General features: G+C 36.6%; 2 protein-coding genes and 1 pseudogene across 2 annotated transcripts; 1 reads left to right on the forward strand and 2 right to left on the reverse strand.

Annotated features, from left to right (window-relative positions):
* Window positions 1-492: 492 nt before the first annotated feature.
* On the reverse strand, window positions 493-9,501 carry LOC132710515 (vomeronasal type-2 receptor 26-like). Its single transcript, XM_087893404.1, has 5 exons — window positions 9,175-9,501; window positions 6,179-7,060; window positions 4,614-4,841; window positions 3,609-3,735; window positions 493-1,394 (listed from the first exon to the last, which is right to left on the reverse strand). The coding sequence occupies exons 1-5, from the start codon at window positions 9,499-9,501 to the stop codon at window positions 493-495; spliced, it is 2,466 nt and encodes an 821-aa protein (XP_087749530.1).
* Window positions 9,502-12,056: 2,555 nt separating this feature from the next.
* LOC148113807 (uncharacterized) lies at window positions 12,057-13,243 on the forward strand (annotated as a pseudogene).
* Window positions 13,244-19,100: 5,857 nt separating this feature from the next.
* On the reverse strand, window positions 19,101-21,912 carry LOC148113808 (vomeronasal type-2 receptor 26-like). The gene is made up of 2 exons (XM_087894448.1): window positions 21,823-21,912; window positions 19,101-20,284 (listed from the first exon to the last, which is right to left on the reverse strand). The coding sequence occupies exon 2, from the start codon at window positions 20,280-20,282 to the stop codon at window positions 19,386-19,388; it is 897 nt and encodes a 298-aa protein (XP_087750574.1). The 5' UTR covers window positions 20,283-20,284; window positions 21,823-21,912; the 3' UTR covers window positions 19,101-19,385.
* Window positions 21,913-26,586: the final 4,674 nt, after the last annotated feature.

The raw sequence follows: 26,586 nt of genomic DNA on the forward strand, positions 1-26,586 counted from the left end.
TTCTAGCACTTGCCCTTGCTATTTGTCTCAGAATACTAAAAGACAACAATAGCAATGTCCTGAAATCATTTGCTTCTTTAGCATCATGCGTGGGAAGATGCCTTCAATACATATTTCCTATCATCACCTGCTATTCCAGGTTGACACAAGCCAAGATCAAGACCACGTTCATTAATTGAAAAACAGAAGGACATCTGATAAATCCCGTTGCCGAACTTTGAGATATTATGCTAATACCAACCCTTTCAAGTTGTTTCACATATAAAATGCTGATTAAAGTGTTGTTAAGAATTTTAAAGCATTCTTTAAAAAAGAAAGTTAACGCTAAGGAAAATATAGGTTTTAAGACAATACATTTATCCCCCAAAATAGTAAGTAGGCTCCTTTAAGATGATTATTGTTCCTCAGGTAAAAATGGGAAAGGTTTGTATATCTTCACTCTGGGGCCTTATTGCTTTTGTATGCTAAATTAAAAACATGAAATAGAGTTGTTCAATTATTTCTTTGCCTTAGATGTTGCTTGCTATTCAATTCAGGCCTCAGTGTGATGATATAACATTTAGGGAAAAAGATGCACACAAGGAGCCCCCCACTGGATGTTATAATGGAGAAGATCTCCACAGCCACCATATGTTTGCCCCCTGTAGTCAGATAACTAGGAACAAAGGAGAGCCAAACACTGCAGAAAATCAATATGCTGAAGGTGATAAATTTGGCTTCGTTAAAAGAATCTGGTAATTTCCTGGCAAAGAAAGCTACAGTAAAGCTGACAAGGGCTAAGAGGAACATGAAGCCCAAGACACAGTAGAACATGACAAAGGAGTTTTCATTACATTCCAGAATAATTTCTTCTGCCATTAAGTGCATGTTGAAATCAGGGAATGGAGGAAAAGTCAACAGCCAGACAGTACAAAGAACTACTTGAATGAAAGAGCAGAAAAATACAATGGAAATAGCCAGTCTTTTCCACACCCATTTCCTCATTGTAGACTTTGGTTGTGTGGCCATGAAAGCTAAAATCACCACAATTGTTTTTGCTAACACACAGGATACAGCTACAGTAAAAATGACACCAAAAGCACTTTGTCGAAGGAGACAGGTCACTTTATGAGGTTTGCCAATAAATAGTAAAGCACAAAGGAACGAAAACAGTAGAGAAATGAGAAGGATGTAGGTGAGGTTTCGGTTGTTGGCCTTGACGATGGGGGTATCCTGGTACTTAATGAAGATACCCAGAACCAACACTGTGATAAAAGAGGAAGAAAGAGAAAAAATGGCCAAGATGGACCCCAAAGTTTCCTCATATGTCAGGGATGTTACAGTTTTTGGAAGACATGAATTCTGTTCCTTGTTTGGATAATGATCTTGTGGACATGGAAAACAGTCGTCCATATCTAGGAAAAAAATCAGGTTAGAAACATAATTGTTCTAAAATTAAACTGAAAGGATATGAATGCACTGCTCTGAGGATACCATGAAGTTTTGTTATCTCAGTCTGAGCTCTTCAGCCCTGTAACTGCTGGCACAATAAGCATATGAACTTTTCTTTTAAGTTAAATTTTATTAGGAGTAAAAACTGGAAAACTGATTCTAACTATAAGACCAGGATTAGAAAACATTATTGAAGTATTTACACATATTTGTTTTTAAGTCAGACTTTAGAAATCAATGAAGCTTCTTGATTTTTTTTTATTTTATTTTTTTGTGAATTGTTTACTATGACCATTTTATTAAATCTCAGAAGGATTGACCACTGAAAGATCACCTGGATCTGCCAAGACAAGTCTGGAACTTAGGTTTTCCACTCCATCTTCCATTACTTAACTACTATAGCAAATTGTTTTTCATGACTGAGATGACATGAAGTAAAAAATGTGGGTGATGACACTATGAAGAAAATAAATGGATGTAAGAGTCAGAGTGTCATTAAGTATGAAATAGACTAGTTGTGCAGTGTAAGTATGGTAAGAAAGTTTACAGCAGACTGAAGAGCCACCTTTTTTTCTTTGAGGCTCCACCTACATTGTAGGAAGTAGATCCTTCCAATGGCAATTGCAAATACAAAGAGGAAAGATGCATGAAAAACAAAGGCTTATTTATAACAATGTTTTTCCTCCCACAGAAAAAGTTATCAACTATATCTGAGAAATAAGGATTCCCTCTGATTTATTGCATTGTCCTTGTACAATGAAGTGACATTAATTATTGATTATGTGCAGTCAACCTGGTATCAACCCTTAGGGATCCATAAATAGACATTCTCCATGGAACATGTACCTAATCTGGCCTTTTTGTCTTCCATCAGTGCACTCATCACCACTCTAAATGTAGCTATTCACTTTACTACTAGTTCTGCAGTTCTCCTCTGCCAGTTCAAATCGGTTCTCCAGAATCGGTTGTTCCGATTCTGTGTGGTTCAGAGAACTGGCAAATCGGACCATTGGCTGGCCCCGCTGTGCCCATTTTTTGGACTGTTTTCAGGCCATTTTTGGGCCATTTTCCTGGCCAAAATTGGCACAAAAAATGGCCTGAAAATGGAATGGCCCAAGAAACTGCCTGAAAATGGTCCATGAAATGGCCCAAAAAGCTGGTTGCGAGATGAAGAGAAGCCAGGTGAGCCAAACCCAGACATGTCCCAGGTCCCCTCGTCCCAGAAGCAGCAACCTCAGACTCTTCCCTCCCGTACTAGCCCCCTTCTTTGCACGGGATCACCCAGCAACAGAGACGGAGAGGGAGAAGGGGGCGGCATTTCTGTGTGCTTCAGTTTCTGTGTGGCACTCTCCCCTCAATGCTAGTGGCTGCCGCTCCCCTCTTCTCTCTCTCTGTCTCTGCTGCTGGGCAATCCCATGTGAAGAATGGGGCTAGCAGAGAGTATTGGTGGTATTCAGCTGATTCAGACTGGTTCAGGCGAACCGGTAGTGGCAACTTGCAGGTGGGCCTGCCCACCTGCCCCAGCACTATGCCATCCTATTTAGCCATGTTTTCTAAGCTGCGTGCATGCATGTAAGCAGAAGGCGAGCAAACAAATGCACAGAAGGCCGGGCGCATGTGTGGAAGGCACATACACGTTGACATTTTTGTTGTGCACTGAAATGGTGGTCAAATTATGTGAAACCCACCTCTGAGTTTGAGGAGATGAGGGGATCCGGGAAATGTCTGGATCCAGCTTACCCATCTTCTCTCGCAGCCAGCTTTCCCAGTCTAACTTGACGCAGTCTCTCTCTCTCACACACACACACACATGCATGTGCACAGACACACAGACACACACACACAGGTTGGATCTTTCTTTCCTCCCCCCCTGGAGACCCCTGGAGACCCTCCCCATCCCTGATTGTCCCACACAGGTATCACCCACACAAGTGAGTTGGCCATGCCCACTTACTCCTATGACCCCCCACCAGCCATGCCCACCGGCCACTTATTAGGGCAGAGAACCAGTTTTTAAAAAATTTGGAGCCCACCACTGAGTGTATTCATATCATAATATACACTTAACACTACATCTATAAACTGTGAGAAAGTTTTGGCTGTATAGAAGTAAATATCCCTTGTACTTTATAACAATACATTGTTCAAATGTGCATCACTTATCTTTCGTCACTTACCTATCAGATTGGAAATCTTCCCTTCTGGACAGTGAAGACAATCGTAACAACAAAATGGCTTCCCTTCTATTTTGGTCTTAGCATAACCCAAAGAGCAATAGTGATTACATAGAGAAAGTGGTCGGATCTGTTAATAAAGGATAGAAGAGAATGCTTTGCATTTTCCACTCCATTGTGCAGTATTTGTATTATCTACAAAGCTCCCACTTTGTATCAGGTTTGGGGAGAAGCCTTGTGAGTGATGTCAATGCAAAGAAACAAGGGGAGGAAAATACCATGGCATTTACAGAGTTCCCATACATAATCTTTACTGTGTATTTTTATTGATGCTAGGTAAAAACATCCTTGAGTCAAGGTCATCTTCTACAGACATAAAAATACATCCATATAGCTCTCTTGACCATTGAACAAAGGCAATTTACCTTGTCTTCTTTGTGTTTTTTCCCCCTCAACTTTCTAGGGCCTTGCAATTTTCTAGTATTCTGGTTAATAACAAGCAAGATAAATCACATCATTTAGATTTTATTACCATTAACTAAGTCTGTTAGATGCTGATTACTGCTGTGATTTAAGATTATATATGTGTGTGTTTGTGTATATTATATAATGATATGGGTTATATAATTCAGAAGATTTTATGGAATAGATTCAGATAGTTATACTAAATTTGGGAAATATTTTGGTTACAAGTCAATTGTTCCACTTTTCAACTCTCTCTCTCTCTCTCTCTCTCTCTCTCTCTCTCTCTCTCTCTCTCTCTCTGTGTGTGTGTGTGTGTGTGTGTGTGTGTTTGTGTGTGTGTGTGTGTAAAACATTTGTTTACACGTTTGCATTATTACATAAATTCTTAAGGTTTTTTTTTTACGTTTTTGAGAGTTTTGTCAATTTGTCCCACCCCCTAAAATTAATAATTTCAAATATTCCCTTCCATATCTTTTAGTATTTCAGAGAAGAGAAATACTGGAACTATCCCACAGTTCACCCCTCATTCTGGATTATCCAAACCTGGTTGAACCTTCTTGGCCAAATGATGGCTTCTTCATCAATTTTTAATATATCCTCTTGGGAAGTCACAGATCCTATTCCACCAACTTTGACTTTCAAGAAGGATTTGTTTGGGAATGTGACCCAATTGATGACATCAAATCCAGCCTCTAGTTCTCCATTTTGATTGAAAGACAGTGCTTCTCCTGCAGTATTATTGAATGAGATGCTTCTTACAATTTGATTGAACTACAAAACAAAAAACAGAGACTAAAGGGAGGTGACAAACCTTTCATCAGGATCTGTAAAGTGCTGAAATATGGGAAAGAAAATATATTTTTATATGTAAGCTATATTTTAATGGAAGGGACAAACAGTGTCTACCATCCTATGACAAGTTCTCAATATATACAGTACAAGCATCCTTAAATCTTATAATCTGAGTCTTGGAAAACACTAGAAGGAAGGGTTTTTTGTGAGACTTTGATTGGAGTGGAAGAAAGCAGCCAAGACAAATGGAATGGAATGGAATGGAATGGAATGGAATGGAATGGAATGGAATGGAATAGAATAGAATAGAATAGAATAGAATAGAATAGAATAGAATAGAATAGAATAGAATAGAATAACAGAGTTGGAAAGGACCTTGGAGGTTTTCTAGTCCAACCCCCAGCTTAGGCAGGAAACCCTACACCACTTCAGACAAATGGTTATCTAATCTCTTCTTAAAAACGTCCAGTGTTAGAGCATTTACAACTTCTGGAGGCAAGTTGTTCTGCTGATTAATTGTTCTAACTGTCAGGAAATTTCTCCTTAGTTCTAAGCTGCTTCTCTCCTTGATTAGCCTAGTAAAGCAATTTATACAATACGTTCATGTCTATTCTATTCTAAATTCAGATGTTCAGGAGAAATTCAGAACGAGTATTGATTTTCTTTAGAAGTATGTTGTTGGAAAACCTTTTAGCTGAAAGAGTAAAACAAATGTGTAAACCAGGGATTCTACAATTAATTAAATGTTACAGCCAAACACAGAAGAAAGAAATTTAATTGATTGATTATATTGTATTTGCATGCTGTCATTCAACCAATTCAGGAAATTCCCACTAGTCTCATAACTAAGTTAAAAAGGAGATAATAATAATATTTAAATGCTTTTAGGTATAATATTGAAGAAAATATCATCTAATAATTAAATTCAGTTAGAAAACATCCTGAAACATATAAAAAAGAAATAGAAACAGTAAAAAAAAAATCAGGGTATTTAATGCGTAGCAATACTCAAATATGGTTTTTGTTTGTCTAAGAGATATTAACATAAATGCAAAGCAGAAAGGAATATATCTAAAGGTATTCAGTATGAATCCTTGTGTGTTCATGGAAAGGCATTTTGCTTTTTTCCTGACCCCATCTGTTTTTTTGGAATCTTATCTTATTGGGGAGAAAATAAACTGTAACCAAAGCAAAATGATATTGAAGTAGATATTTAATATGGCCATTGTAGGATGTAGAGACAAATGTACATATTTGTGTGTCTGTGATATATGAAGAAAATGGAGAGAAGAAAGCCCTATGACTTGAGACATTACCTTCCATGGATGAAGTTTGAGAAGTTCAATAAGTCCTACTTTGCTTATTCTTGCTCTATTTTTGAAGGTTGTTGAATAAGCAACATGTAATGCTTGTGCCAAAATATAGACTGCATTGTAGATGCTATAGCTGTGGCCAGTCATGTCTGTTTCAAAAACAGATACAGGGAGGGTCTCTATCTTCTCATCACCAGTGCAAATCGGTTGACTGTCCATCCTGGAGTTGGTCTTCTCATCAACTAAGGTGCCTGAGAACACACATCCAAATGCCTCTTCCCAGAAAACCCTAATAAAATCATCTTCTTGTTTGAAGTTTGGTTTTATCATCTGAAGAAATTCCCGAAACCCTAGGACTTCTTTTGAATGAACCGCAAAGGATAGAGCCCCATGGAGAAAATCTAGATCTTCCCATCTCTGGAAGGGAAGAGACGTGAAATCCATCTGAGCTGTCATAATCCAGATTTTACTCTTTAGTTGTAATGCTATCTCTTCAAATTTGGACATAGAGTGAAACATTCTCAAAATTATCATTATATCAATTTCACCTTGAATTAAAACTGCATTGACGGTGCTGTTCATGACAATGCTGTGTATTTGCATCCCTTCTTTCACTGTATCAATAATGTCAGTAGAATAAGAAACAAATGGGAATCTTTCAATGAAGTCAAAGCAGATCCCATTTTGGGCAAATATGGGTATCACATTTTGTACAAATTTTTCCCCATTCTCATTATTCACAGATACGACCCCAATCCATGTCCATTTAAAATGCTGCAGTAGTTGAAGAATTCCCTTATACTGAAGGTCTGTATTTGGAAACATTTGGTGATAGAAACCAGCTTGTTTGTCCTTGTTTGTCACAGGAGCAGAGCCATACATCAACTATAGAAAAAAACTGAAGAATTAAGAAAGAAAACTATACAATATTAATTTTTTACAAGTGTTTCAATAGATTTTTTTTTCTCACTATAGTACACAAAACAAAACTTTACCTCCATTGCATCTTAATTGTTTTAGATTTGGCAGTTGTGTTCCTCCAACACTTTCAAGAATAAAAATTTAAGACTAGTTGTGCAGAATCTATCAATCTTTGTTTGTCTTAATCTTCCTTTAATTACTTTGTGGCTTCCTTTCCTGTATAAATTAGGACATTTAGTGCAATCTATTATTTTAAACTCAGAATAGGAGTTTATTTATTAAGAATGTTTTTTGAATTCAACAAGTAATATTTGGTGCAACAGGAATTTTCTAGTCCATTTAATTTGAATATGGTTCTCCATCCTCATAACCATGCAATTGAAGAAAGAGTGACTGTTAACATATGTTTCTTTGATTTCAAAATAAAGTTGAAAGAAAAGTGTTCCTCTTTTTTTTTCTCCCTGGATTTTTTTTAATTTATTTTTTTATTTTTTACATATTGAACACAGTGTGACCATCCTGATGATTCATCTGCCATAAAAAACAAGGTGAAAGACAAATAACATATTTACTACTTACACAGTGGTAGTTTTGTACAATTATTTTTGACCCACTTATTCATTCTGGTGCGTATATATTTTCTCATTCTTGGTCTACTTAACGTAATTGTTTCGTGTTCAGACTCCCACATTGTGTTTCCAGCCATTGATAAAATTTGTTCCATGTGTCATAATATTTCCTTTGGTTTCTAATTCTAATGTTAATGTATCAATTTCTGCGCATATTAATATCTTCATTGTTATCTCCTTTTCTGAAGGGGTGTTTTCACTTTTCCATTGCTGAGCATATACCATTTTCCCTGCCATCAGGATGTATAGTATTAGGTATATTGACCCTTTACTATAGCCATCTCTTATAATGCCTAATAGAAATAGTTCTGGTTTGAATTCTATATGTTGTACAATCATTCTTTCTACAAATCTTTCTAAATTTGTAACCAAAATTTACTTGCTTTTTTATACGTCTACCACCTGTGATAATATATACCTGGTGATTGTTTACATTTCCAACATTTCAGGGATGTGTTGCTAAACATTTTAGCCAATCTTGCCAGGGGGAGATGCCACCTGTAGATCATTTTATAATGATTCTCTTTATATGATGTGGCCAATGTCAGTTTCCAGTTCCTTTCTCAAAGTTTTTGCCAATTATCCAAATGTTATATCCAAAAATTGTAGCCCATACAACCATTGTCTCTTTAACTTGTTCTTCCTCCATTTTATACTCTAGTAAATATTTATATGTTGTCTTTATCAGTTTGTCATCAATAATAGTTTATCTAATATCATTAATTCTCTATAAATACTCCATATTTTCACATCCTTCATGTAGCGTGATTGTATTTGCATGTATGACCACCACTCCAGTTCCACTCCTTGTTCTTTTAATTCTAGTCTTGTTTTCAATTCGCCCTTCTTGTTTAGTATATCCTTATATGTAACATATGTACTGTATATATATAGGAACACGGTGGCTCAGTGGCTAAGATGCTGAGCTCGTCGATCAAAAGGTCGGTAGTTCAGCGGTTCGAATCCCTAGTGCCATGTAATGGGGTAAGCTCCCATTACTTGTCCCAGCTTCTGCCAACGTAACAGTTAGAAAGCACATAAAAAATGCAAGTAGAAAAATAGGGACCATCTTTGGTTGGAAGGTAACAGTGTTCCGTGCCCCTTTGGCATTTAGTAATGCCTGCCACATGATCACGTAGATGTCTTCGGACAGTGCTGGCTCTTTGGCTTTGAAATGGAGATGAGCACTGCCTACTAGAGTCAAGAACGACTAGCACATATGTGCAAGGGGAACCTTTACCTTTATATGTAACAATTTTTCCCATATTTATAAGATTTGGGTGTATCAATGCTTCTTAGGTGGAGAGCCAGACTGGTATTTTAATATAATTTTGTTGTGTTCCTCTTGATTTCAGTCAGTGTTTACTTTATGCCAGAAATCAAGTCTTATCTAAATGAAATGAGAAATTTAACTGGATTGCATCCATTCACCACCACATATATAGTTACCTGAGGAAACTTGTAGATATGCAGAATGGTGACCACGTGAAGACATACCTCAGTGTCAGGTCCGCCGATTATTGCTACTGGATATTTCTGAATGTCACAGTTGTAATTAGGGATTAATCTGCCTTTAGAGGAAAGGAGTTCCATTGAGGCATGGTACATCCATTTTGAAGTAAAATGGCTGTTGTAGATTTGAAAGCCCAAGGTAACATTGGGTAAAATATGGGGATTACTATTGATTTCCTTAACAGCAAATACTAAAGCCAGGATATGTTGGTAAATCTGTGTTATGACCCTGAAGAGAGAGGAACACGATCTGCTGTAACTCATTTCTTGCAGAATATGATATCTATTTTGCCTCTCCTTTCAAATATACTGTAATATAAGGAGTTGATCCAGTCTATATATGTAAGAAGCAATAAGTTTCATTCATTGCACTTATTTAAGCTAATAAAATAATCAAAGCACTTTTTTTGAAATATATAAGTGGGAATCAGATTTACCTCTTTGGCCAGGTTTCTCAATTTTTTTATTCTAGGACAGTATTATTAACATGTCAGTGATGCTTTCACTATTGACCCAGGAAGCAACAGTGAACATCAATTTCTTGGGCATTTTTTAAAATGAGTGTTCCTGATGGAATCTATAATGGAGTTCTTTTTCCACATGTTCTTCAATTCCATCTTTTCTCTGGAAATACTTACATGGCAAGACTAGGACAGTTCTACTTGTGAGATTAGGTTAGGATGCTCATCAAAAGAAGTTACCAGGGAAGGAACCTTGGATCTCAACACACCCCATGCAGCTTTGTCATTGTGAAAGAAGCAGCACCATTTGCATAAATATGAACATTTAAAAATATAATTAAATAAAGTATATTGTACATTATCTCCAAAGAAATGAACATGGGTTCCACAGACCAAACCTAATTTTGGTTAAATATAGGTGGGTGGGAGGAATGACTTAACTGGACAGAAATACACATCCATTCTCTAACATTCTTTGCTTGGTATCAACGTCAATCAATCATTTTGCATATGCAGGGACACTTTAAATATACAGATATAAGACATATAACCAGCAATTATTTCATCCTCTACAGATGACTCAAGACTACATAGTGAATTTGATGCAAACTATCAGCACACATGTAACTATATCATATGCATAATACAATTCATAAAATGCCCTTTCACTCACTTACCTTCAAGTCTATTTTACATCTGTCTCTCTCTCTCGCCATAACTGAATACTTACATGAATTTAATGCAAAACATCAGCATATATGTAAGTATATTACAAGCATAACACAATTCAAATAATGCACTTTTAGTCACCCATTTCACTCATTCATCTTCCGATCTATTTGTCATATATCTCTCTGGCCATAACTCAATACTTACATACTTTCCTCAAAGAGGTTGCTAGAAGGAGGTGTCTTAAAGTCCATCATCACATAAAACAGAAAGATCTGAGAAATGATGCTAGCAAAGTGGATGTCCCCTGACTGGTATTGCTTGTGGAGAATAGGAAGAGGATTTGTAGTGCTGCATTTACTATGAGAAAGGTGACCCATTCCTTGTGGACAAAGCATTGTTAGGAATGTTATGGACATAATACATAGAAGAAAACAAATCATTTTTGAATGCATATCACCTTTCTCCACCTTTTCTTGTCCTTCTAGATTCTTAACTTATGTCCAAAAGAAAGACTTGCTGTATGTTTCTGTATTTGTTGTTGTGTTTTGTTTCTGTTTATATAGAGAAATTGGAAAACTCAGAGTTTGAGATAAAAACCATGTGTGGTCAAGTAATGGCTAACTGGAATTGCAGATGGGGATGTTCAAGGGGAAGGTATTAACAGATTTTGATCTATTTAGGTTTCTCCCTATTTTCTAATTATAGGTTTTTCCATGTCTTCATGCTTATACTGGTTATTACTTTTGAGATAACCACCAACACCCAGGCCCTGAGGGACCTTGAACAAGAAGGAACAGTTAGTTTGTCATGTCTCAAAAAAAAAATCTCTACTTGACACCAAGCAATAATGGGATTTGACAGCAAGCTCAAAGCAGCAAGGATGAAAAAGATAAATTAATGCAGGCATGAAAATCCAAGTTATTTGCAATATTGTATTTATAACATTGAAGGGGGTGTTCCTGTGAAGACCATATAAAATAAATGCTACACGTGAATGCATGGATGGATGGATGGATGGATGGATTAATAACGTCCCAGCAAAGTGATATCATTTGTGCTATCTCCATAACTGACCCCATGGTATTGTTCCTTGAAACTGGGTTTACATAATTTGTTTTTTAATAGTTTGACTTATTGATTTTGCAAAGTTCATATACAATGATCACCTCCTGATTTCATACAGTGATCAAAGACTGATTTCAGGAGCCACTTCCTTTCCACAAAACAAGAACACAACAAGAAGAAAAAACACCACACCTCTCTGTTGTTTTGCTCATCCCTAGGACAAACCCCATTGAATCCAAGCTCTTCACATCTACCCCCACCATCACTCATTGTAGACTATCCATTGTGATTTCCTATCTTTCAAATAAATTCCAGCCTTCTTAGTGGAAATCAGGCACATTCTTAAAATGGAAAAGAATGCTATGTAAAATATATATATATGAAAAAAAAATGAAAATAAACATTTAAAATGTGGCTTCCCATCTTCATTCCAGTAGCTATTCATTTTGCAGCAATATCTCCCCAATAGTGACAATTTTAATTCCTCCCATTGTAACATCATGTTCTTAATGTGTTTATTCTTTCAATAAGAAATCATATATATTTGTATGGAATTTCTGTCAGAAAATGTAGTAATAAAGGTTATAATAGAGAGGACATCAAAACAACATATGGGCAAAAATGGTGCATGAACTGTAAGGGCGTGAAAGTGAAAGTTATAGTGAAAGTGATAGTTAACATCGTTAGTGCTTCTAAGGCTGTTTAAGATTACTGGATTCTACACCAAAGAAAGACAGATTTAAAGTGGAAAGACTACAGTTTGGACTGAAATTAAAGAAGTCATACAAATTCGGAATAAGGAAATAAGAGAAGATATAGTAATGGCATTTCAGGGTCTGGCAAAACACATTGAATTGTTGGATGAAAGAGTAGAAGAAATTAATCAGTCTAATCTGAATTTGGAAAATAAAATGGATGAAGTTCAGACCAAGGTGGATAGGGCAGACAATGAAGTGGTGATGCTACAATATAGAGCAATGGAATTTGCCCTGAGAGTAAGAGGTCTGAGAGAACACAATCGAGAGAACTTGAGAGAGATCTTTGCAGAGGCTTTTGCAAACATAACTGGGGAGCAACAAGCAGATCTCTCATTGCAAATTGACAAAATATATCGTGTTAATTCCTGGTTTGCCAGACAGAATCAACTGCCAAGAGATATTGTGATTTACTTTACAATGAGGAGGACCCGAAATGAAATTTTACAAGCTTTCTATAAAAATAAACTTCAAATTGCAGGACAAGAGGTTTTAGTGCTGAAAGAAATTCCCCTAAAAATGTTGGGAAGCAGAAAGGAGTTTGCTTTTTTGGTGGATGAACTTAGAAATCGATAGATTCAGTTTAGATGGGATGTTCCAGCTGGACTGGTGGTGAATTATATGGGAGAAAGGTATCGTCTTAACACAATTTGGAAGGTAAGAGATTTTTATACTAATGTATTAAAGGCTGGATGCCCACCATCTCAGGAAATGAGGAGAAAAAAAGAAGAGCTGGCAATACAGGGACAGAAGGAAAGTAAACAGCCACAAGCTGCAGGAGAGATCTCGCTTATTGAAGAAGATTTATTGCAATGTTTTGGTACTGATCAAGCTTTGGAAGTAGCAGAAAAAAGAGAAGAACCAAATGATCAAAGGCAGACTCGCACTGCAGCAAAGCGAAAAGAACAAGATTTAAAGATACAGCAAACCCAAATGAAAGCTCAAGAAGCTACAAAAACCGAAGCAGTGGGAGGAGCAAGGCCGAAGAGAAAGGTGCAGGAGGATCTTCAGCTGGCGCTCTTAAAGCTTCAAGGTGCCAAGAATGGTAACTAAATTTTTGACTTGGAATGTCAATGGTTTAAATTCACCACAAAAGAAAAAGAAATATTTCATTATTTGAAACAGTTTAAAAATGATGGAATTTGCCTACAAGAAACACATATTAGAGTGACAGATCAAAAATATTTGATAAATTCAAGATTGGGGACACATTTTGTTGCATCTGCTTCAGAGAAGAAAAATGGTATAGTTATATACCTAAGGACAGATTTAACAGCCAAATTAATTGAGGCAGATGATCAAGGAAGATATACTGCAATTGAATTCCTAATAGAAGGGAAGAAAACACTTTTAATTGGAGTATATGCTCCTAACCAACAACAAGAAAAAAATTATTTTTATTTTTTTTTTCATTTTATTAAATTTGTATACCGCCCTACTCCCGAAGGACTCAGGGCGGTAAACGGCCATAAAAAAAAACATATAAATACAAAATTTAAAATGGAGATAAAACAAATTAAATAAATTTGGCTGAACCATTTTAAAACCCCAATAATTTAAAACCAAATTTAAAATTCCCATTTAAAAAGAGGAAAAGTTTAGGTCAGGCCAGCTTGATGGAATAGGAACGTCTTAAGCGCACGACGGAAGGTACGCAGATCCGGAATCCTCCGTATCTCGGGGGGGGGATCTCGTTCCAGATAGTAGGTGCCCCCACATAGAAGGCTCTCCCCCTGGGGGCCGCCAGTCGACATTGTTTGGCCGACGGCACCCGGAGGAGCCCCTCTCTATGGGAGCGTACTGGTCGGTGGGAGGCTATTGGTGGTAGCAGGCGGTCCCGCAAATAGCCAGGTCCTAAGCCATGGAGCGCTCTGAAGGTGATAACCAAAACCTTGAAGCGCACTCGGAAGACCACCGGGAGCCGGTGGTGGATCAGGCGAACCTGATGAAAAATCCTCCTGGTCACGGCCGTCAAGTGCTCTTCTAAAGACAATCGTGAATCCAGGAGGACACCCAAGTTGCGAGCCCTTTCCGTGGGGGCCAATGCTTCGCCCCCAATAGTCAGCGATGGCACCAGCTGACTATATCGGGACGTCGGAAACCACAGCCACTCGGTCTTGGATGGGTTGAGCCTGAGCCTGTTTCTCCCCATCGAGATCCGTACGGCCTCCAGGCACTGGGACATCACTTCAAGGGCATCGTTGGGGTGGTCTGGGTTGGAGATGTAGAGCTGGGTGTCGTCAGCGTACTGATGGTACTCCAACCCCAAAACCACCCAGCAGCTTCACATAAATGTTGAACAAAAGGGGCGAGAGGACTGATCCTTGTGGCACCCCACATATAAGGGGCCTCGGGGTCGACCTCTGCCCCCCTGCCAATACAGACTGCAACCAGCCGGAGAGAAAGGAGGAGAACCACCGTAATATGGTGCCTCCCACCCCCAACTCTTCCAACCGGTGCAGCATGATACCATGGTCGATGGTATCAAAAGCCGCTGAGAGATCTAATAGGACCAGGACAGAGGAACAACCTCTGTCCCGAGCCCTCCAGAGATCATCCACCAATGCGACCAATGCCGTTTCCATGCTGTACCGAGGCCTGAAACCCAACTGGAACGGATATAGATACGTCGTTTCATCCAGGTACTGGGGAAACTGTCATGCAACCACACTCTCAACAACCTTCGCCACAAAGCGAAGGTTGGAGACTGGACGATAGTTAGCCAATATTGCCGGGTCCAGGGAAGGCTTCTTGAGGAGAGGTCTCACCACTTCCTCTTTCAAGGCGGCGGGAAAGACACCCTCGCCCAATGAAGCATTTATAATCCCCTGGAGCCAGCCTCGCGTCACCTCCCGGGAAGCCAGCACTAACCAGGAGGGGCACGGGTCCAACAAACATGTGGTCGCATTCAGTCTATTTACAGGAGGAGAATATCCCTGTAATTACACCAGAGCAAAGGGTAGGACTGAACCAACCAATAACTTCAGAAGAAATTATTTTAGCAATTAAACAGTTAAAGGGGGGTAAAGCTCCAGGCACAGATGGACTGACAGCTGTTTATTATAAAAATTTGCAGTTAGAAATGGTAGAACCGCTTAAGGAACTATTTTGTAAGATTCAAGCCGGAGGAGATGTACCCCCTTCCTGGAGAACAGCTTTTATTTCATTGATTCCAAAGGAGGATCAAGACCATAGTCAACCTAAGAATTATAGGCCAATATCGCTTTTAAATACTGACTATAAGATTTTTGCTAAAATATTAGCAAATAGGTTAATGGTAATTATGCAACAAATGATTCATAATGACCAATCTGGATTTATAAGTGGGAGACAAATGAAATGTAATGTAAGACAAATTGTAAATTTATTGGAATATTTGGAAAGGAACAATCAAGTCCCTGCAGCGCTTATCTTTTTGGATGCAGAGAAGGCATTTGAATTTTTATTTTATTTTTTTTATTTTACTTCAAATTTATATATTGGCAATTTTTATTGAAAATAATAGAAAAGATGCAATTTGGAGAATACTTTACACAATCTATTAGAGCAATATATCAGAGACAAACAGCAGAAATAATAATTAATGGTGGTTTAACAGAAACTTTTAAAATTGAAAAAGGAACAAGACAGGGATGCCCTTTATCACCATTATTGTTTATTTTAACTTTGGAACTTTTATTGAATAAAATACGAGGGTCAAATAAAATAAAGGGAATTAAAATTAGACATAATGATTATAGATTAAGAGCATTTGCAGATGACTTGGTTGTTACTTTAACTCAACCAGTACAATCAGCTACAGGTTTAATGGATATAATTAGCCAATATGGACAAATGTCTGGATTTAAAATAAATAAACAAAAAACAAAGATAATAACTAAAAACATGACGGTAAAGCAAAAAGAAGAACTAGAAAGACTAACAGGATTTGAAATAGTAAAAAAGGTTAAATATCTAGGGGTATATATTACAGCCTCAAATGTAAAATTATATAAAAATAATTATGAATTGTTATGGCAAAAAATACAGAAAGAGATGGAGAATTGGGGAAAACTACAATTACCTCTGTTGGGAAGAATAGCAGCAATAAAAATGAATGTTTTACCTAGGTTTCTATTTTTGTTTCAAATGATACCAATACTCAAGAAAGATGAAAATTTGAGGGAATGGCAGAAGGGCATTAATAATTTTGTTTGGGCAGGGAAAAGACCGAGAATAAAGTTAAAAATAATGCAAGATATACGTGAAAGAGGAGGTCTTAAAATGCCTAATCTAAGATTATACTATGAAGCAGCTGTCCTAACAATAATTAGTGATTGGATCAATTCAACAGAAGAAAGAATATTGAACATTGAAGGATATGATTTGTTATATGGCTGGCATGCTTATTTATTATATGATAAAAAGGTGGATAAGACCTTTAAAAGCCATATATTAAGGAATGCCTTGTTACGAGTTTGGAAAAAGTATCAATATAAGTTAAATGATAAGATATCTATATGGGCAATACCCAGACATGTGATAGAGAATATAAGTGTAGAACAAAAGCAAGAGGTGATTACCTATAAAGAGCTTCTTAAAATGGAAGGGGGTGTATTGCAGTTAAAATCTTTAAATGCATTAAAAGAAGAAAGAATAATTCAATCTTGGTTTCAGTATGGTCAGTTGCAAGCTAGATGGAAAGAAGATCAGAGAACTGGTATCATGCAAAACAAGGAAAATTTGGTAAAACAAATTAGAGACCAAGGTCAAATGCATATAAAAAGATTATATAATATATTGATAGAAATAGATTCAGAAACGGAATTAGTTAAGGATTGTATGATAAAATGGGCACAAAACATTCAGGAACCAATAATGATGGAAACTTGGGAAAAAATATGGGTTAGAAATGTAAAATTTACGCAAGCACAAAATTTAAGAGAAAATTTTTATAAAATGTTCTATAGTTGGCATTTAGATCCTATAAAATTGGCTTGTATGTATCCAAATTTGCAATCTAAGTGTTGGAGATGTGATTGTGATAATGCCACTTATTATCATATATGGTGGACTTTTAAAAAAGTTAAAGCATTTTGGATTAAAATATGGTGGATTATCCAAAATATTCTTAAAAAGAAGATAAAGTTTACTCCACAATAGTTTTTGCTGGGTATAATTACAGATTGTATGATTATAGAGACTAAATTGATTTTAAATTTAATAACTGCAGCTAGACTTTTGGTGGCGCAATATTGTAAGAAGGAAGATTTGCCTACTATTGAAGGATGGACATTAAAAGTAGCGAATCTGGCAGAAATGGCGAAGATTTCAGCATATTCGAAAGATCATTCACAAGAAAGATATATATCGAAATGGAGAAGATGGATTGATTATATTCAAAACAAATGTCAGACTAAAAAATATCAAATATCTTATGAATGAATAGAAAAATTAAGAGTATGTATATTTAGTTAAGTAAAAGGGGAGTTAAAGTGTGAAGGGAGGGATAGGAATCCTTAGTTAATTAGCTTAGTTTAGCATATGATTGTTAATTGTTATACCCTGTATTTTGTTCTTGGAAGTTCGGGGGGGTGGGGGGGTAAGGAAGGGACGGGGATGGGGAAATACTTGTAAAAAAATTTTTTTTTCTCTTTTTGTAAAACTCTTTAATAAAAAACAACAACAACATATGGGCTGGAATCTCTGGTTGTTTCAAAACACCAAGACAGGTTTGATCTGCAACAGCTGTATATTTCCTTTCCAACATTGCAGATGGCATGGCATTAAAGCAGGTCAAAGAGAGAGGTCTGCATGGTGTTCCACAGGTGGAGAATTTCAGGAAGAGTTTGCAATGAAGATGGTGTAGGAAATTCTTGTAGGGAGTTGTTTTCTCCTGTCATTTGAAAATACAGCACTGTTTTGGCATTTTTTGATCAGCAGAAGGCCAAAGGAGTCTTCATTCTGTATTCCATTTATTCTTCATATTTTAATTTTTAAATAATCAGTAATATTCTGGCAATGTCTTAGAATACTAAAAGACAACAACAGAAAAGTCCTGAAATCTTTTGCTTCTTTAGCATCATACGAGGGAAGATGCATTCAATTCTTATTTCCTATCATCACCTGCTATTCCAGGTTTACACAAGCCAAGAAAAAGCACACCTTTCCACTTTTCATTAATTGAAAAACGGGAGGTCATCTGATAAATCCCTTTGCTGAAATATAACTTTGAGACATTAGGTAAAGGTAAAGGTTCCCCTCGCACATATGTGCTAGTCGTTCCCGACTATAGGGGGCGGTGCTCATCTCCATTTCAAAGACGAAGAGCCACCAACTCAGCTGGGAGCGCTGTCCGAAGATGTCTCCGTGGTCATGTGGCTGGCTTGACTAAACACCAAAGGCGCACAGAATACTGTTGCCACCAAATGTGGTCCCTATTTTTTGACTTGCATTTTTTAAGTGCTTTCGAGCTGCTTACTTGTCCCAGCTTCTCCAATGGCAGAAGCAGGGATAAGTAACGGGAGCTCAACCCGTTATGCGGCATAAGGGATTTGAACCGATGAACTGTCGACCTTTCGATTGACAAGCTCAGTGTCTTAGCCACTGAGCTATATCGTCTCATTTGAATATATAACAACATAAATTGTTGATGTTAAGTCCTCTGTCCTTTTATCTCTTTGCTACTCTTCAGTTTTCCCTCTTGTTTCCCCCTAGTTTTTGTCCTAATTTTGGCATCACATGTTTCTGATGATTGTTTCTGAAGATGTTTAATAAAGGTTTGTTCATTCAAATGATTGGCAATCTCAGTGTCATAGCCACGGAGCCACCACATCCCTCTTTTGAGACATTAGACCTGGGCTAATTTCAACTCTTTCAAAAACAAGTTGTTTCACAGACAAAGAAAACTATATAACAGGCTGATAAAAATGTTGTTAAGAATTTTAAAACATTCTTAAAAGAAGGAAGTTAAAGCTAAGAAAAATATAGGCTTTAACACAGTACATTTACCCCCAAAATAGTAAGTAGGCTCACTTAAGATGATTATTGTTCCTCAGGTAAATTTAATTAATTTAATTTAATTAATTTAATTTATATGCTGCCCTCTCCAAAGACTCAGGGTGGCATATAAATTGGGAATTGGTTGTATATCTTCACTCTGGGGCCTTACTTCTTTTGTATTGCTATATTAAAAACAGGAAATAGAGTTGTTTAATTATTTTTTTTGTCTTAGATGTTGCTTGCTATTCAACTCAGGCCTCAGTATGATGATATAGCATTTAGGGAAAAAGATGCACACAAGGAGCCCCCCACTGGATGCTATAATGGAGAAGATCTCCACAGCCACCATATGTTTTCCCCCTGTAGTCAGATAACTAGGAACAAAGGAGAGCCAAACACTGCAGAAAATCAACATGCTGAAGGTGATAAATTTGGCTTCGTTAAAAGAGTCTGGTAATTTCCTGGCAAAGAAAGCTACAGTAAAGCTGACAAGGGCTAAGAGGAACATGAAGCCCAAGACACAGTAGAACATGACAAAAGAATTTTCATTACATTCCAGAACAATGTCTTCTGCCATTAAGTGCATGTTGAAATCAGGGAATGGAGGAAAAATCAAAAGCCAAACAGTACAAAGAACTACTTGAATGAAAGAGCAGAAAAATACAATGGAAATGGCTAATCTTTTCCCCACCCATTTCCTCATTGTAGACTTTGGTTGGGTGGCCATGAAAGCTAAAATCACCACAATTGTTTTTGCTAACACGCATGATACAGCCACAGTAAAAATGACGCCAAAAGCACTTTGTCGAAGGAGACAGGTTACTTTATGAGGTTTGCCAATAAATAGTAAAACACAAAGAAATGAAAACAGGAGAGAAATGAGAAGGATGTAGGTGAGGTTTCGGTTGTTGGCCTTGACAATGGGTGTATTTTGGTACTTAATGAAGATACCCAGCACCAACACTATGATAAAAGAGGAAGAAAGAGAACAAATGGCCGAAATGGACCCCAAAGTTTCCTCATATGTCAGAAATGTTACAGTTTTTGGAAGACATGAATTCTGTTCCTTGTTTGGATACTGATCTTCTGGGCATGGAAAACAGTCATCCATATCTAGGAAAAAAATCAGGTTAGAAACATAATTGTTCTAAAATTAAAGAATGAAAGAATATGAATGCACTGTTCTGAGGATAACCTGAAGTCTTGTTATCTTAGTCTGATCTCGTGAACCCTGTAACTGCTGGCACAATAAACATATGAGCTTTTCTTTTAGGTTAAATTTTACTAGTTGTAAAACTGGAAAACAGATTTTAATGATAAGACCAGCATTAGAAAACATTGTTGAAATATTTAAACATATTTGTTTTTAAGTCAGACTTTGGAAATCAATGAAGCTTCTTGAAATTTCTTTCTTTCTTTCTTTCTTTTTTTTTCTTTTTTTTTTTTTTTGCAAATTGTTTACTATGATCATTTTATTAAATCTCAGAAGGTCACCAGGATCTGCCAAGACAAGTCTGGAACTTAGGTTTGCCACTCCAACTTCCATAACTTAACTAGTATACCAAATTGTTTTTCATGACTGAGGCAACATGAAATAAAAATGTGGGTAATGAAGAAATGAATAAATGCATCAAAGAGTCAGAGCATCTTTATTTGTCTCATTAAGTGTGAAATAGACAAGTTGTGCATTGGAAGTATGGTAAGAAAGTTTACAGCGGTTTGAAAAGCCAGCTGTTCTCTTTCAGGGCTCCATCTACATTGTAGGAAGTAGATCCTTCCAATGGCATTGCAAATACAAAGGGAAAGGATGCATGAAAAAGGAAGGCTTGTTCATGACCCTGTTTTTCCTCCACAGAAAAAGTTATCAAAGAGCTCTGAGAAATAAGGATTATTTCCCTCTGATTTATTGCCATGTCCTTGTATCATAAACATTACTTATTGATTATGTGCAGTCAAGCTGGTGTCTATTCTTAGGGACCCATAAATAGATATTCTCCATTGAACATGTCCCTAATCTGGTCTTTCAGTTTTCCAACAGTGCACTCATTACCACTCTAAATGCAGTTACTCACTTTGCTAGTTCTCCAGATCTCCTCTACCCTTCTTCCTCTACCCACATTAGAAAGCTTTCCATAAATATTTCTTTCTAATTCCATTGTTCCCCTTTTTTTTTTTTTACAATCAATCAGATTGTTTAATTCAACATAGAAATGCCAAATAAAGCTGTGGAAAGCATAGGATTGTATCTCCAAAAGCAACTTGTGGTTTGTAGAAGCACAAAATTATATCCTCTCTACATCCTGAAAACACACAGCTTTTTCATGGAATGACACGACAGTTTGAACTGCTGAAGATGGTTTTTATGCTGATGGTCTTCTGAAGCTGTTAATATAGAGTTGAACTCATCTCTGCACAGAATATCAACTGTTGCAGCATCCCACCACTGCCATTGTGTGAGCTACCCAGAGAAAAGAAATAGAGATCTGTCCACTAGATGACAAAATAGTGTTAAGATATGTATTCAGCTCATAATATCACTTACACTACATCTATAAACTGTGAGAAAGTTTTGACTGCATAGAAGTAAATATCTACTGTACTTAATATCAATGCATTGTCCAAATCTGCATCGCTTATCTTTCGTCACTCACCTATCAGATTGGAAATCTTCCTTTCTGGACAGTGAAGACATTCGTAACAGCAAAATGGCCTCCCTTCTATTTTGGTCTTAGCATAACCCACAGGGCAATAGTTATTACACAGAGAAAGTGGCCGGATCTGTTCATAAAGGATAGAAGAGAATGCTTTGAATTTTTCAAGTTTGTGCAGTATTTGTATTATCTACAAAGATCCTACTTTGTATCAGGTTTGTGGGGGGAGCCTTGTGAGTGATGTCAATGAAAAGAAACAAGAGGAGGAAAATACCATGGAATTTACAGAGCTGTCACACATAATCTTTACTGTGTATTTTTATTGATGCTAAAGTAAAAACCTCCTTGAGTCAAGGTCATCTTCTACAGACATAAAAATACATCCATATAGCTCCCTTGACCATGGAACACAGGTAATTTATCTTGTCTTCTTTGTGTTTTTTTCAACTTTCTAGGGCCTTGGAATTTTCTAGTGTTCTGGTTAATAACTACAAAGACAAATCACATTATTTAGCTTCTATCACCATCAACAAGATCTATTAGATCAGGGGTATCAAATTTGCGTTGTCATGGCATCGTCACGTGACATATCGTGACTTTTTTCCCTTCACTGAATTGGGTGTAGGCATGGCCAGAGCATGACACATCTGGCCCATGAGCTGCGAGTTTCAAAGTCCTGTGTTAGATGCTGATTCATGCTGTGATTTAAGATTATATATATTATATAATAATATGGGTTATATAATTCAGAGGGTTTTACGGAATAGATTCAGAGAGTTATACTAATTTTTGGAATTATTTTGGTTAGAATTCAATTATTCCACTTTTCAATACTGTGAGTCTGTCAGTGTGTGTGTGTGTGTGTATACACACACAAAGGTTTATTTACATATTTATATTATTGCATCTCTTCTGAATGTGTTTTTCTTTTTCTTTTTTAATGTGGTGGGAGTATTGTCAATTAAACAACCCTTCCGTTAAAATTCATTATTTCAAGTATTATTCCCTGCCATATCTTTTAGTATTTCAATCAAGAGAAAGCAAGAAAAAAAATCACTGGAACAGGTCATGTATATTCAGTCAAACATTGATAACCTCATTCCGGATTATCCAAACCTGGTTGAACCTGCTTGGCCAAACGATGGCTTCTTCGTCAATTTTTAATATATCCTCTTGGGAAGTCACAGATCCTATTCCACCAACTTTGACTTTCAAGAAGGATTTGTTTGGGAATGTGACCCAATTGATGACATCAAATCCAGCCTCTAGTTCTCCATTTTGATTGAAAGACAGTGCTTCTCCTGCAGTATTATTGAATGAGATGCTTCTTACAAATTGATTGAACTACAAAACAAAAAAACAGAGACTAAAGGGAGGTGACAAACCATTCATCAGGATCTGTAAAGTGATGAAATATGGGAAAGAAAATATATTTTTACATGTAAGCTATATTTTAATGGAAGGGACAGTGTCTACCATCCTATGACATGTTCTCAATATATACAGTACAAGCATCCTTAAATTTTATAATCTGTGTCTTGGAAACCACTAGAAGGAAGAATTTTTCTCTCACACAGTTTGTGAGACATTCATTGGAGTTGTGGTGTGGAAGAAAGCAGCCAAGACAAATAGAACAGAACAGAACAGAACAGAACAGAACAGAACAGAACAGAATAGAATAGAATAGAATAGAATAGAATAGAATAGAATAACAGAGTTGGAAATGACCTTGGAGGTTTTCTAGTCCAACCTCCATTTTAGGCAGAAAACCCTCTACCACTTCAGACAAATGGTTATCTAATCTCTTCTTAAAAATGTCAGATGTTCAGGAGAAATTCAGGAGTGTTGATTTTCTTTAGAAGTATGTTGTTTGGAAAACTTTTTAGCTGAAAGAGTCAAATAAATGTACAAACCAGGGATTCTGCAATTAATTAAATGTTACAGCCAAATGCAGAAGAACAAAATTTAATTGATTCACCATATTGTATTTGCATGCTGTCATTCAACGAATTTAGGAAATTCCCACTAGTCTCATAACAAACTTAAAAGAAAGATAATAAGTAGTATTTAAATATTTTTAGGTACAATTTTTTTAACAATGATGATTATCACTCTACTTAAATTTACAGGAAAATCTCATCTAATAATTAAATTCAGTTAATTATTCTGAAACATATAATAAAAAATAGAAGCAGTAAAAAAAAGCAGGGTCTTTAATGCATTGCAATACTTGAATATTGTTTTTGTTTGTCTAAGATATATTAACATAAATAGAAAGCAGACAGGAATATAGCTAAAGGTACTCAGTATGAATTCTGTGTGTTCATGGAAAGGCATTTTGCTTCTTTTCCTGACCCTATCTGTTTTTTAGAATCTTATTTTATTGGAGGGGAAATAAACTGTAACCAAAGGAAAGTGGTTTTTTTTTTTTTGATTAGATTTATATGCCGCCCTTCTCCGGAGACTCAGGGCGGCTTACAATACGTAAGCAATAGCCTTCATACTTTTGTATATTTTATACAAAGTCAGTTTATTGCCCCCACAATCCGGGTCCTCATTTTACCTACCTTAGAAAGGATGGAATGCTGAATCAACCTTGAGCCTGGTGAGATTTGAACTTGCAGTAATTGCAGGCAGCTGATGTTAATAACAGTGCTTTAGACTGCTGTGCCACCAGGGCTCCTTTTTATTGAAGCAGATATTTAATATGGCCATTGTATGATGTAGATACAAATGTACACATTTGTGTGTCTGTGATATATGAAGAAAATGGAGAGAAAAAAGCCCTATGACTTGAGACATTACCTTCCATGGATGTAGTTTGAGAAGTTCAATAAGTCTTACATTGCCTATTCTTGCTCTATTTTTGAAGGTTGTTGAAGAAGCAACATGTAATGCTTGTGCCAAAATATAGACTGCATTGTAGATGCTATAGCTGTGGCCAGTCATCTCTGTTTCAAAAACGGATACAGGGAGGGTCTCTACCTTCTCATCACCAGTGCAAATTGGTTGACTGTCTATCCTGGAGTTGGTTTTCTCATCAACTAAGGTGCCTGAGAACACACATCCAAATGCCTCTTCCCAAAAAACCCTAATAAAATCATCTTCTTGTTTGAGGTTTGGTTTTATTGTCCGAAGAAATTCCTGAAACCCTAGGACATCTCTTGAATGAACTGCAAAGGATAGAGCACCATGGAGAAAATCTAGGTCTTCCCATCTCTGGAAGGGAAGAGACGTGAAATCCATCTGAGCTGTCATAATCCAGATTTTACTCTTTAGTTGTAATGGTATCTCTTCAAATTTGGACATAGAGGGAAACATTCTCAAAATTATCATTATTTCAATTTCACCTTGAATTAAAACTGCATTGACAGTGCTGTTCATGACAATGCTGTACATTTCTATCCCTTCTTTCACCGTATCGACAATGTCAGTAGAGTAAGAAGCAAATGGGAATCTTTCAATGAAGTCAAAGCAGATTCCATTTTGGGCAAGTATTGGTATCACATTTTGTACAAATTTCTCCCCGTTCTCATTAATCACAGATACGACCCCAATCCATGTCCATTTAAAATGCTGCAGTAGCTGAAGAATTCCCTTATACTGAAGGTCCATATTTGGAAACATTTGGTGATAGAAACCAGCCTGTTTGTCCTTATTTGTTACTGGAGCAGAGCCATACATAAACTATAGAAAAAAACAGAAGAATTAAGAAAGGAAACAATAGGCTTTGATTTTTTAAAAGTGTGTCAATAGATTTTTTCTCTCTTTATAATAGACAAGGAAAAAGTATGCATCTTAATAGTTTTAGATTTGGCAGTTGTGTTCTTCCAACACTTTCAAGCACAAAATTTTAAGACTAGTTGTGCACAATCTATCAATCTTTGTTTATCTTAATCTTGCTTTGATTACTTTGTGGCTTCCTTTCCTGTATAAACCAGGACACTTAGTGTAATCAATTGTTTAAACTCAGAATAGGAGCTGATTTATTTATTAAGAATGTTCTGTGAATGCAGCAAGTAACATTTGGTGCACCAGGAATTTTCTACTCCATTTAATTTGAATATGATTCTCCATCCTTACCTTAATAACCATGCAATTGAAGAAGGAGCGAGTGCTAACTTATGTTTCTTAGATTTCAAAATAAAGTTGAAAGAAAACTGTTCTTCTTGACTTCAGTCAGTGTTTACTGTATGCCAGCGATCAAGTCTTATTTAAATAAATTGAGAAATTTAACTGGATTGCATCCACACACCACATACATGGTTACCTGAGGAAATTTGTAGATGTGTAGAATGATGGCCACATGAAGACATATGTCAGTGTCAGGTCCTCCAATTATTGCTACTGGATACTTCTGGATATCACAGTTGTAATTAGGAATTAATCTGTCTTTAGAGGAAAGGAGTTCCATTGAGGCATGGTACATCCATTTTGGAGTAAAATGGCTGTTATAGATTTGAAAGCCCAGGGTAACATTGGGTAAAATATGGGGATTAGTATTGATCTCCCAAACAGCAAATACTAAAGCCAGAATATGTTGGTAAATCTGGGTTATGACCCTGAAGAGAGAGGTACATTATCTGCTGTAACTAATTTCTTGCAGAATATGATATCGATGAGCTGGATGCCCATGCTTCACTACAAAACTATGTGCTCAGACTTGATAATTTGACACTTACAGCCTGAAACTTTATGTACAATTTGTAACTCATAGCATCAGAATGGATTAATATAATGCAACTGGCAGTTGGAACAGAGAGG

The sequence above is a fragment of the Pantherophis guttatus genome, chromosome 4 (assembly GCF_059756535.1).
Source record: "Pantherophis guttatus breed Tessera chromosome 4, ASM5975653v1, whole genome shotgun sequence".
In the NCBI taxonomy this organism is placed as follows: domain Eukaryota; kingdom Metazoa; phylum Chordata; class Lepidosauria; order Squamata; family Colubridae; genus Pantherophis; species Pantherophis guttatus.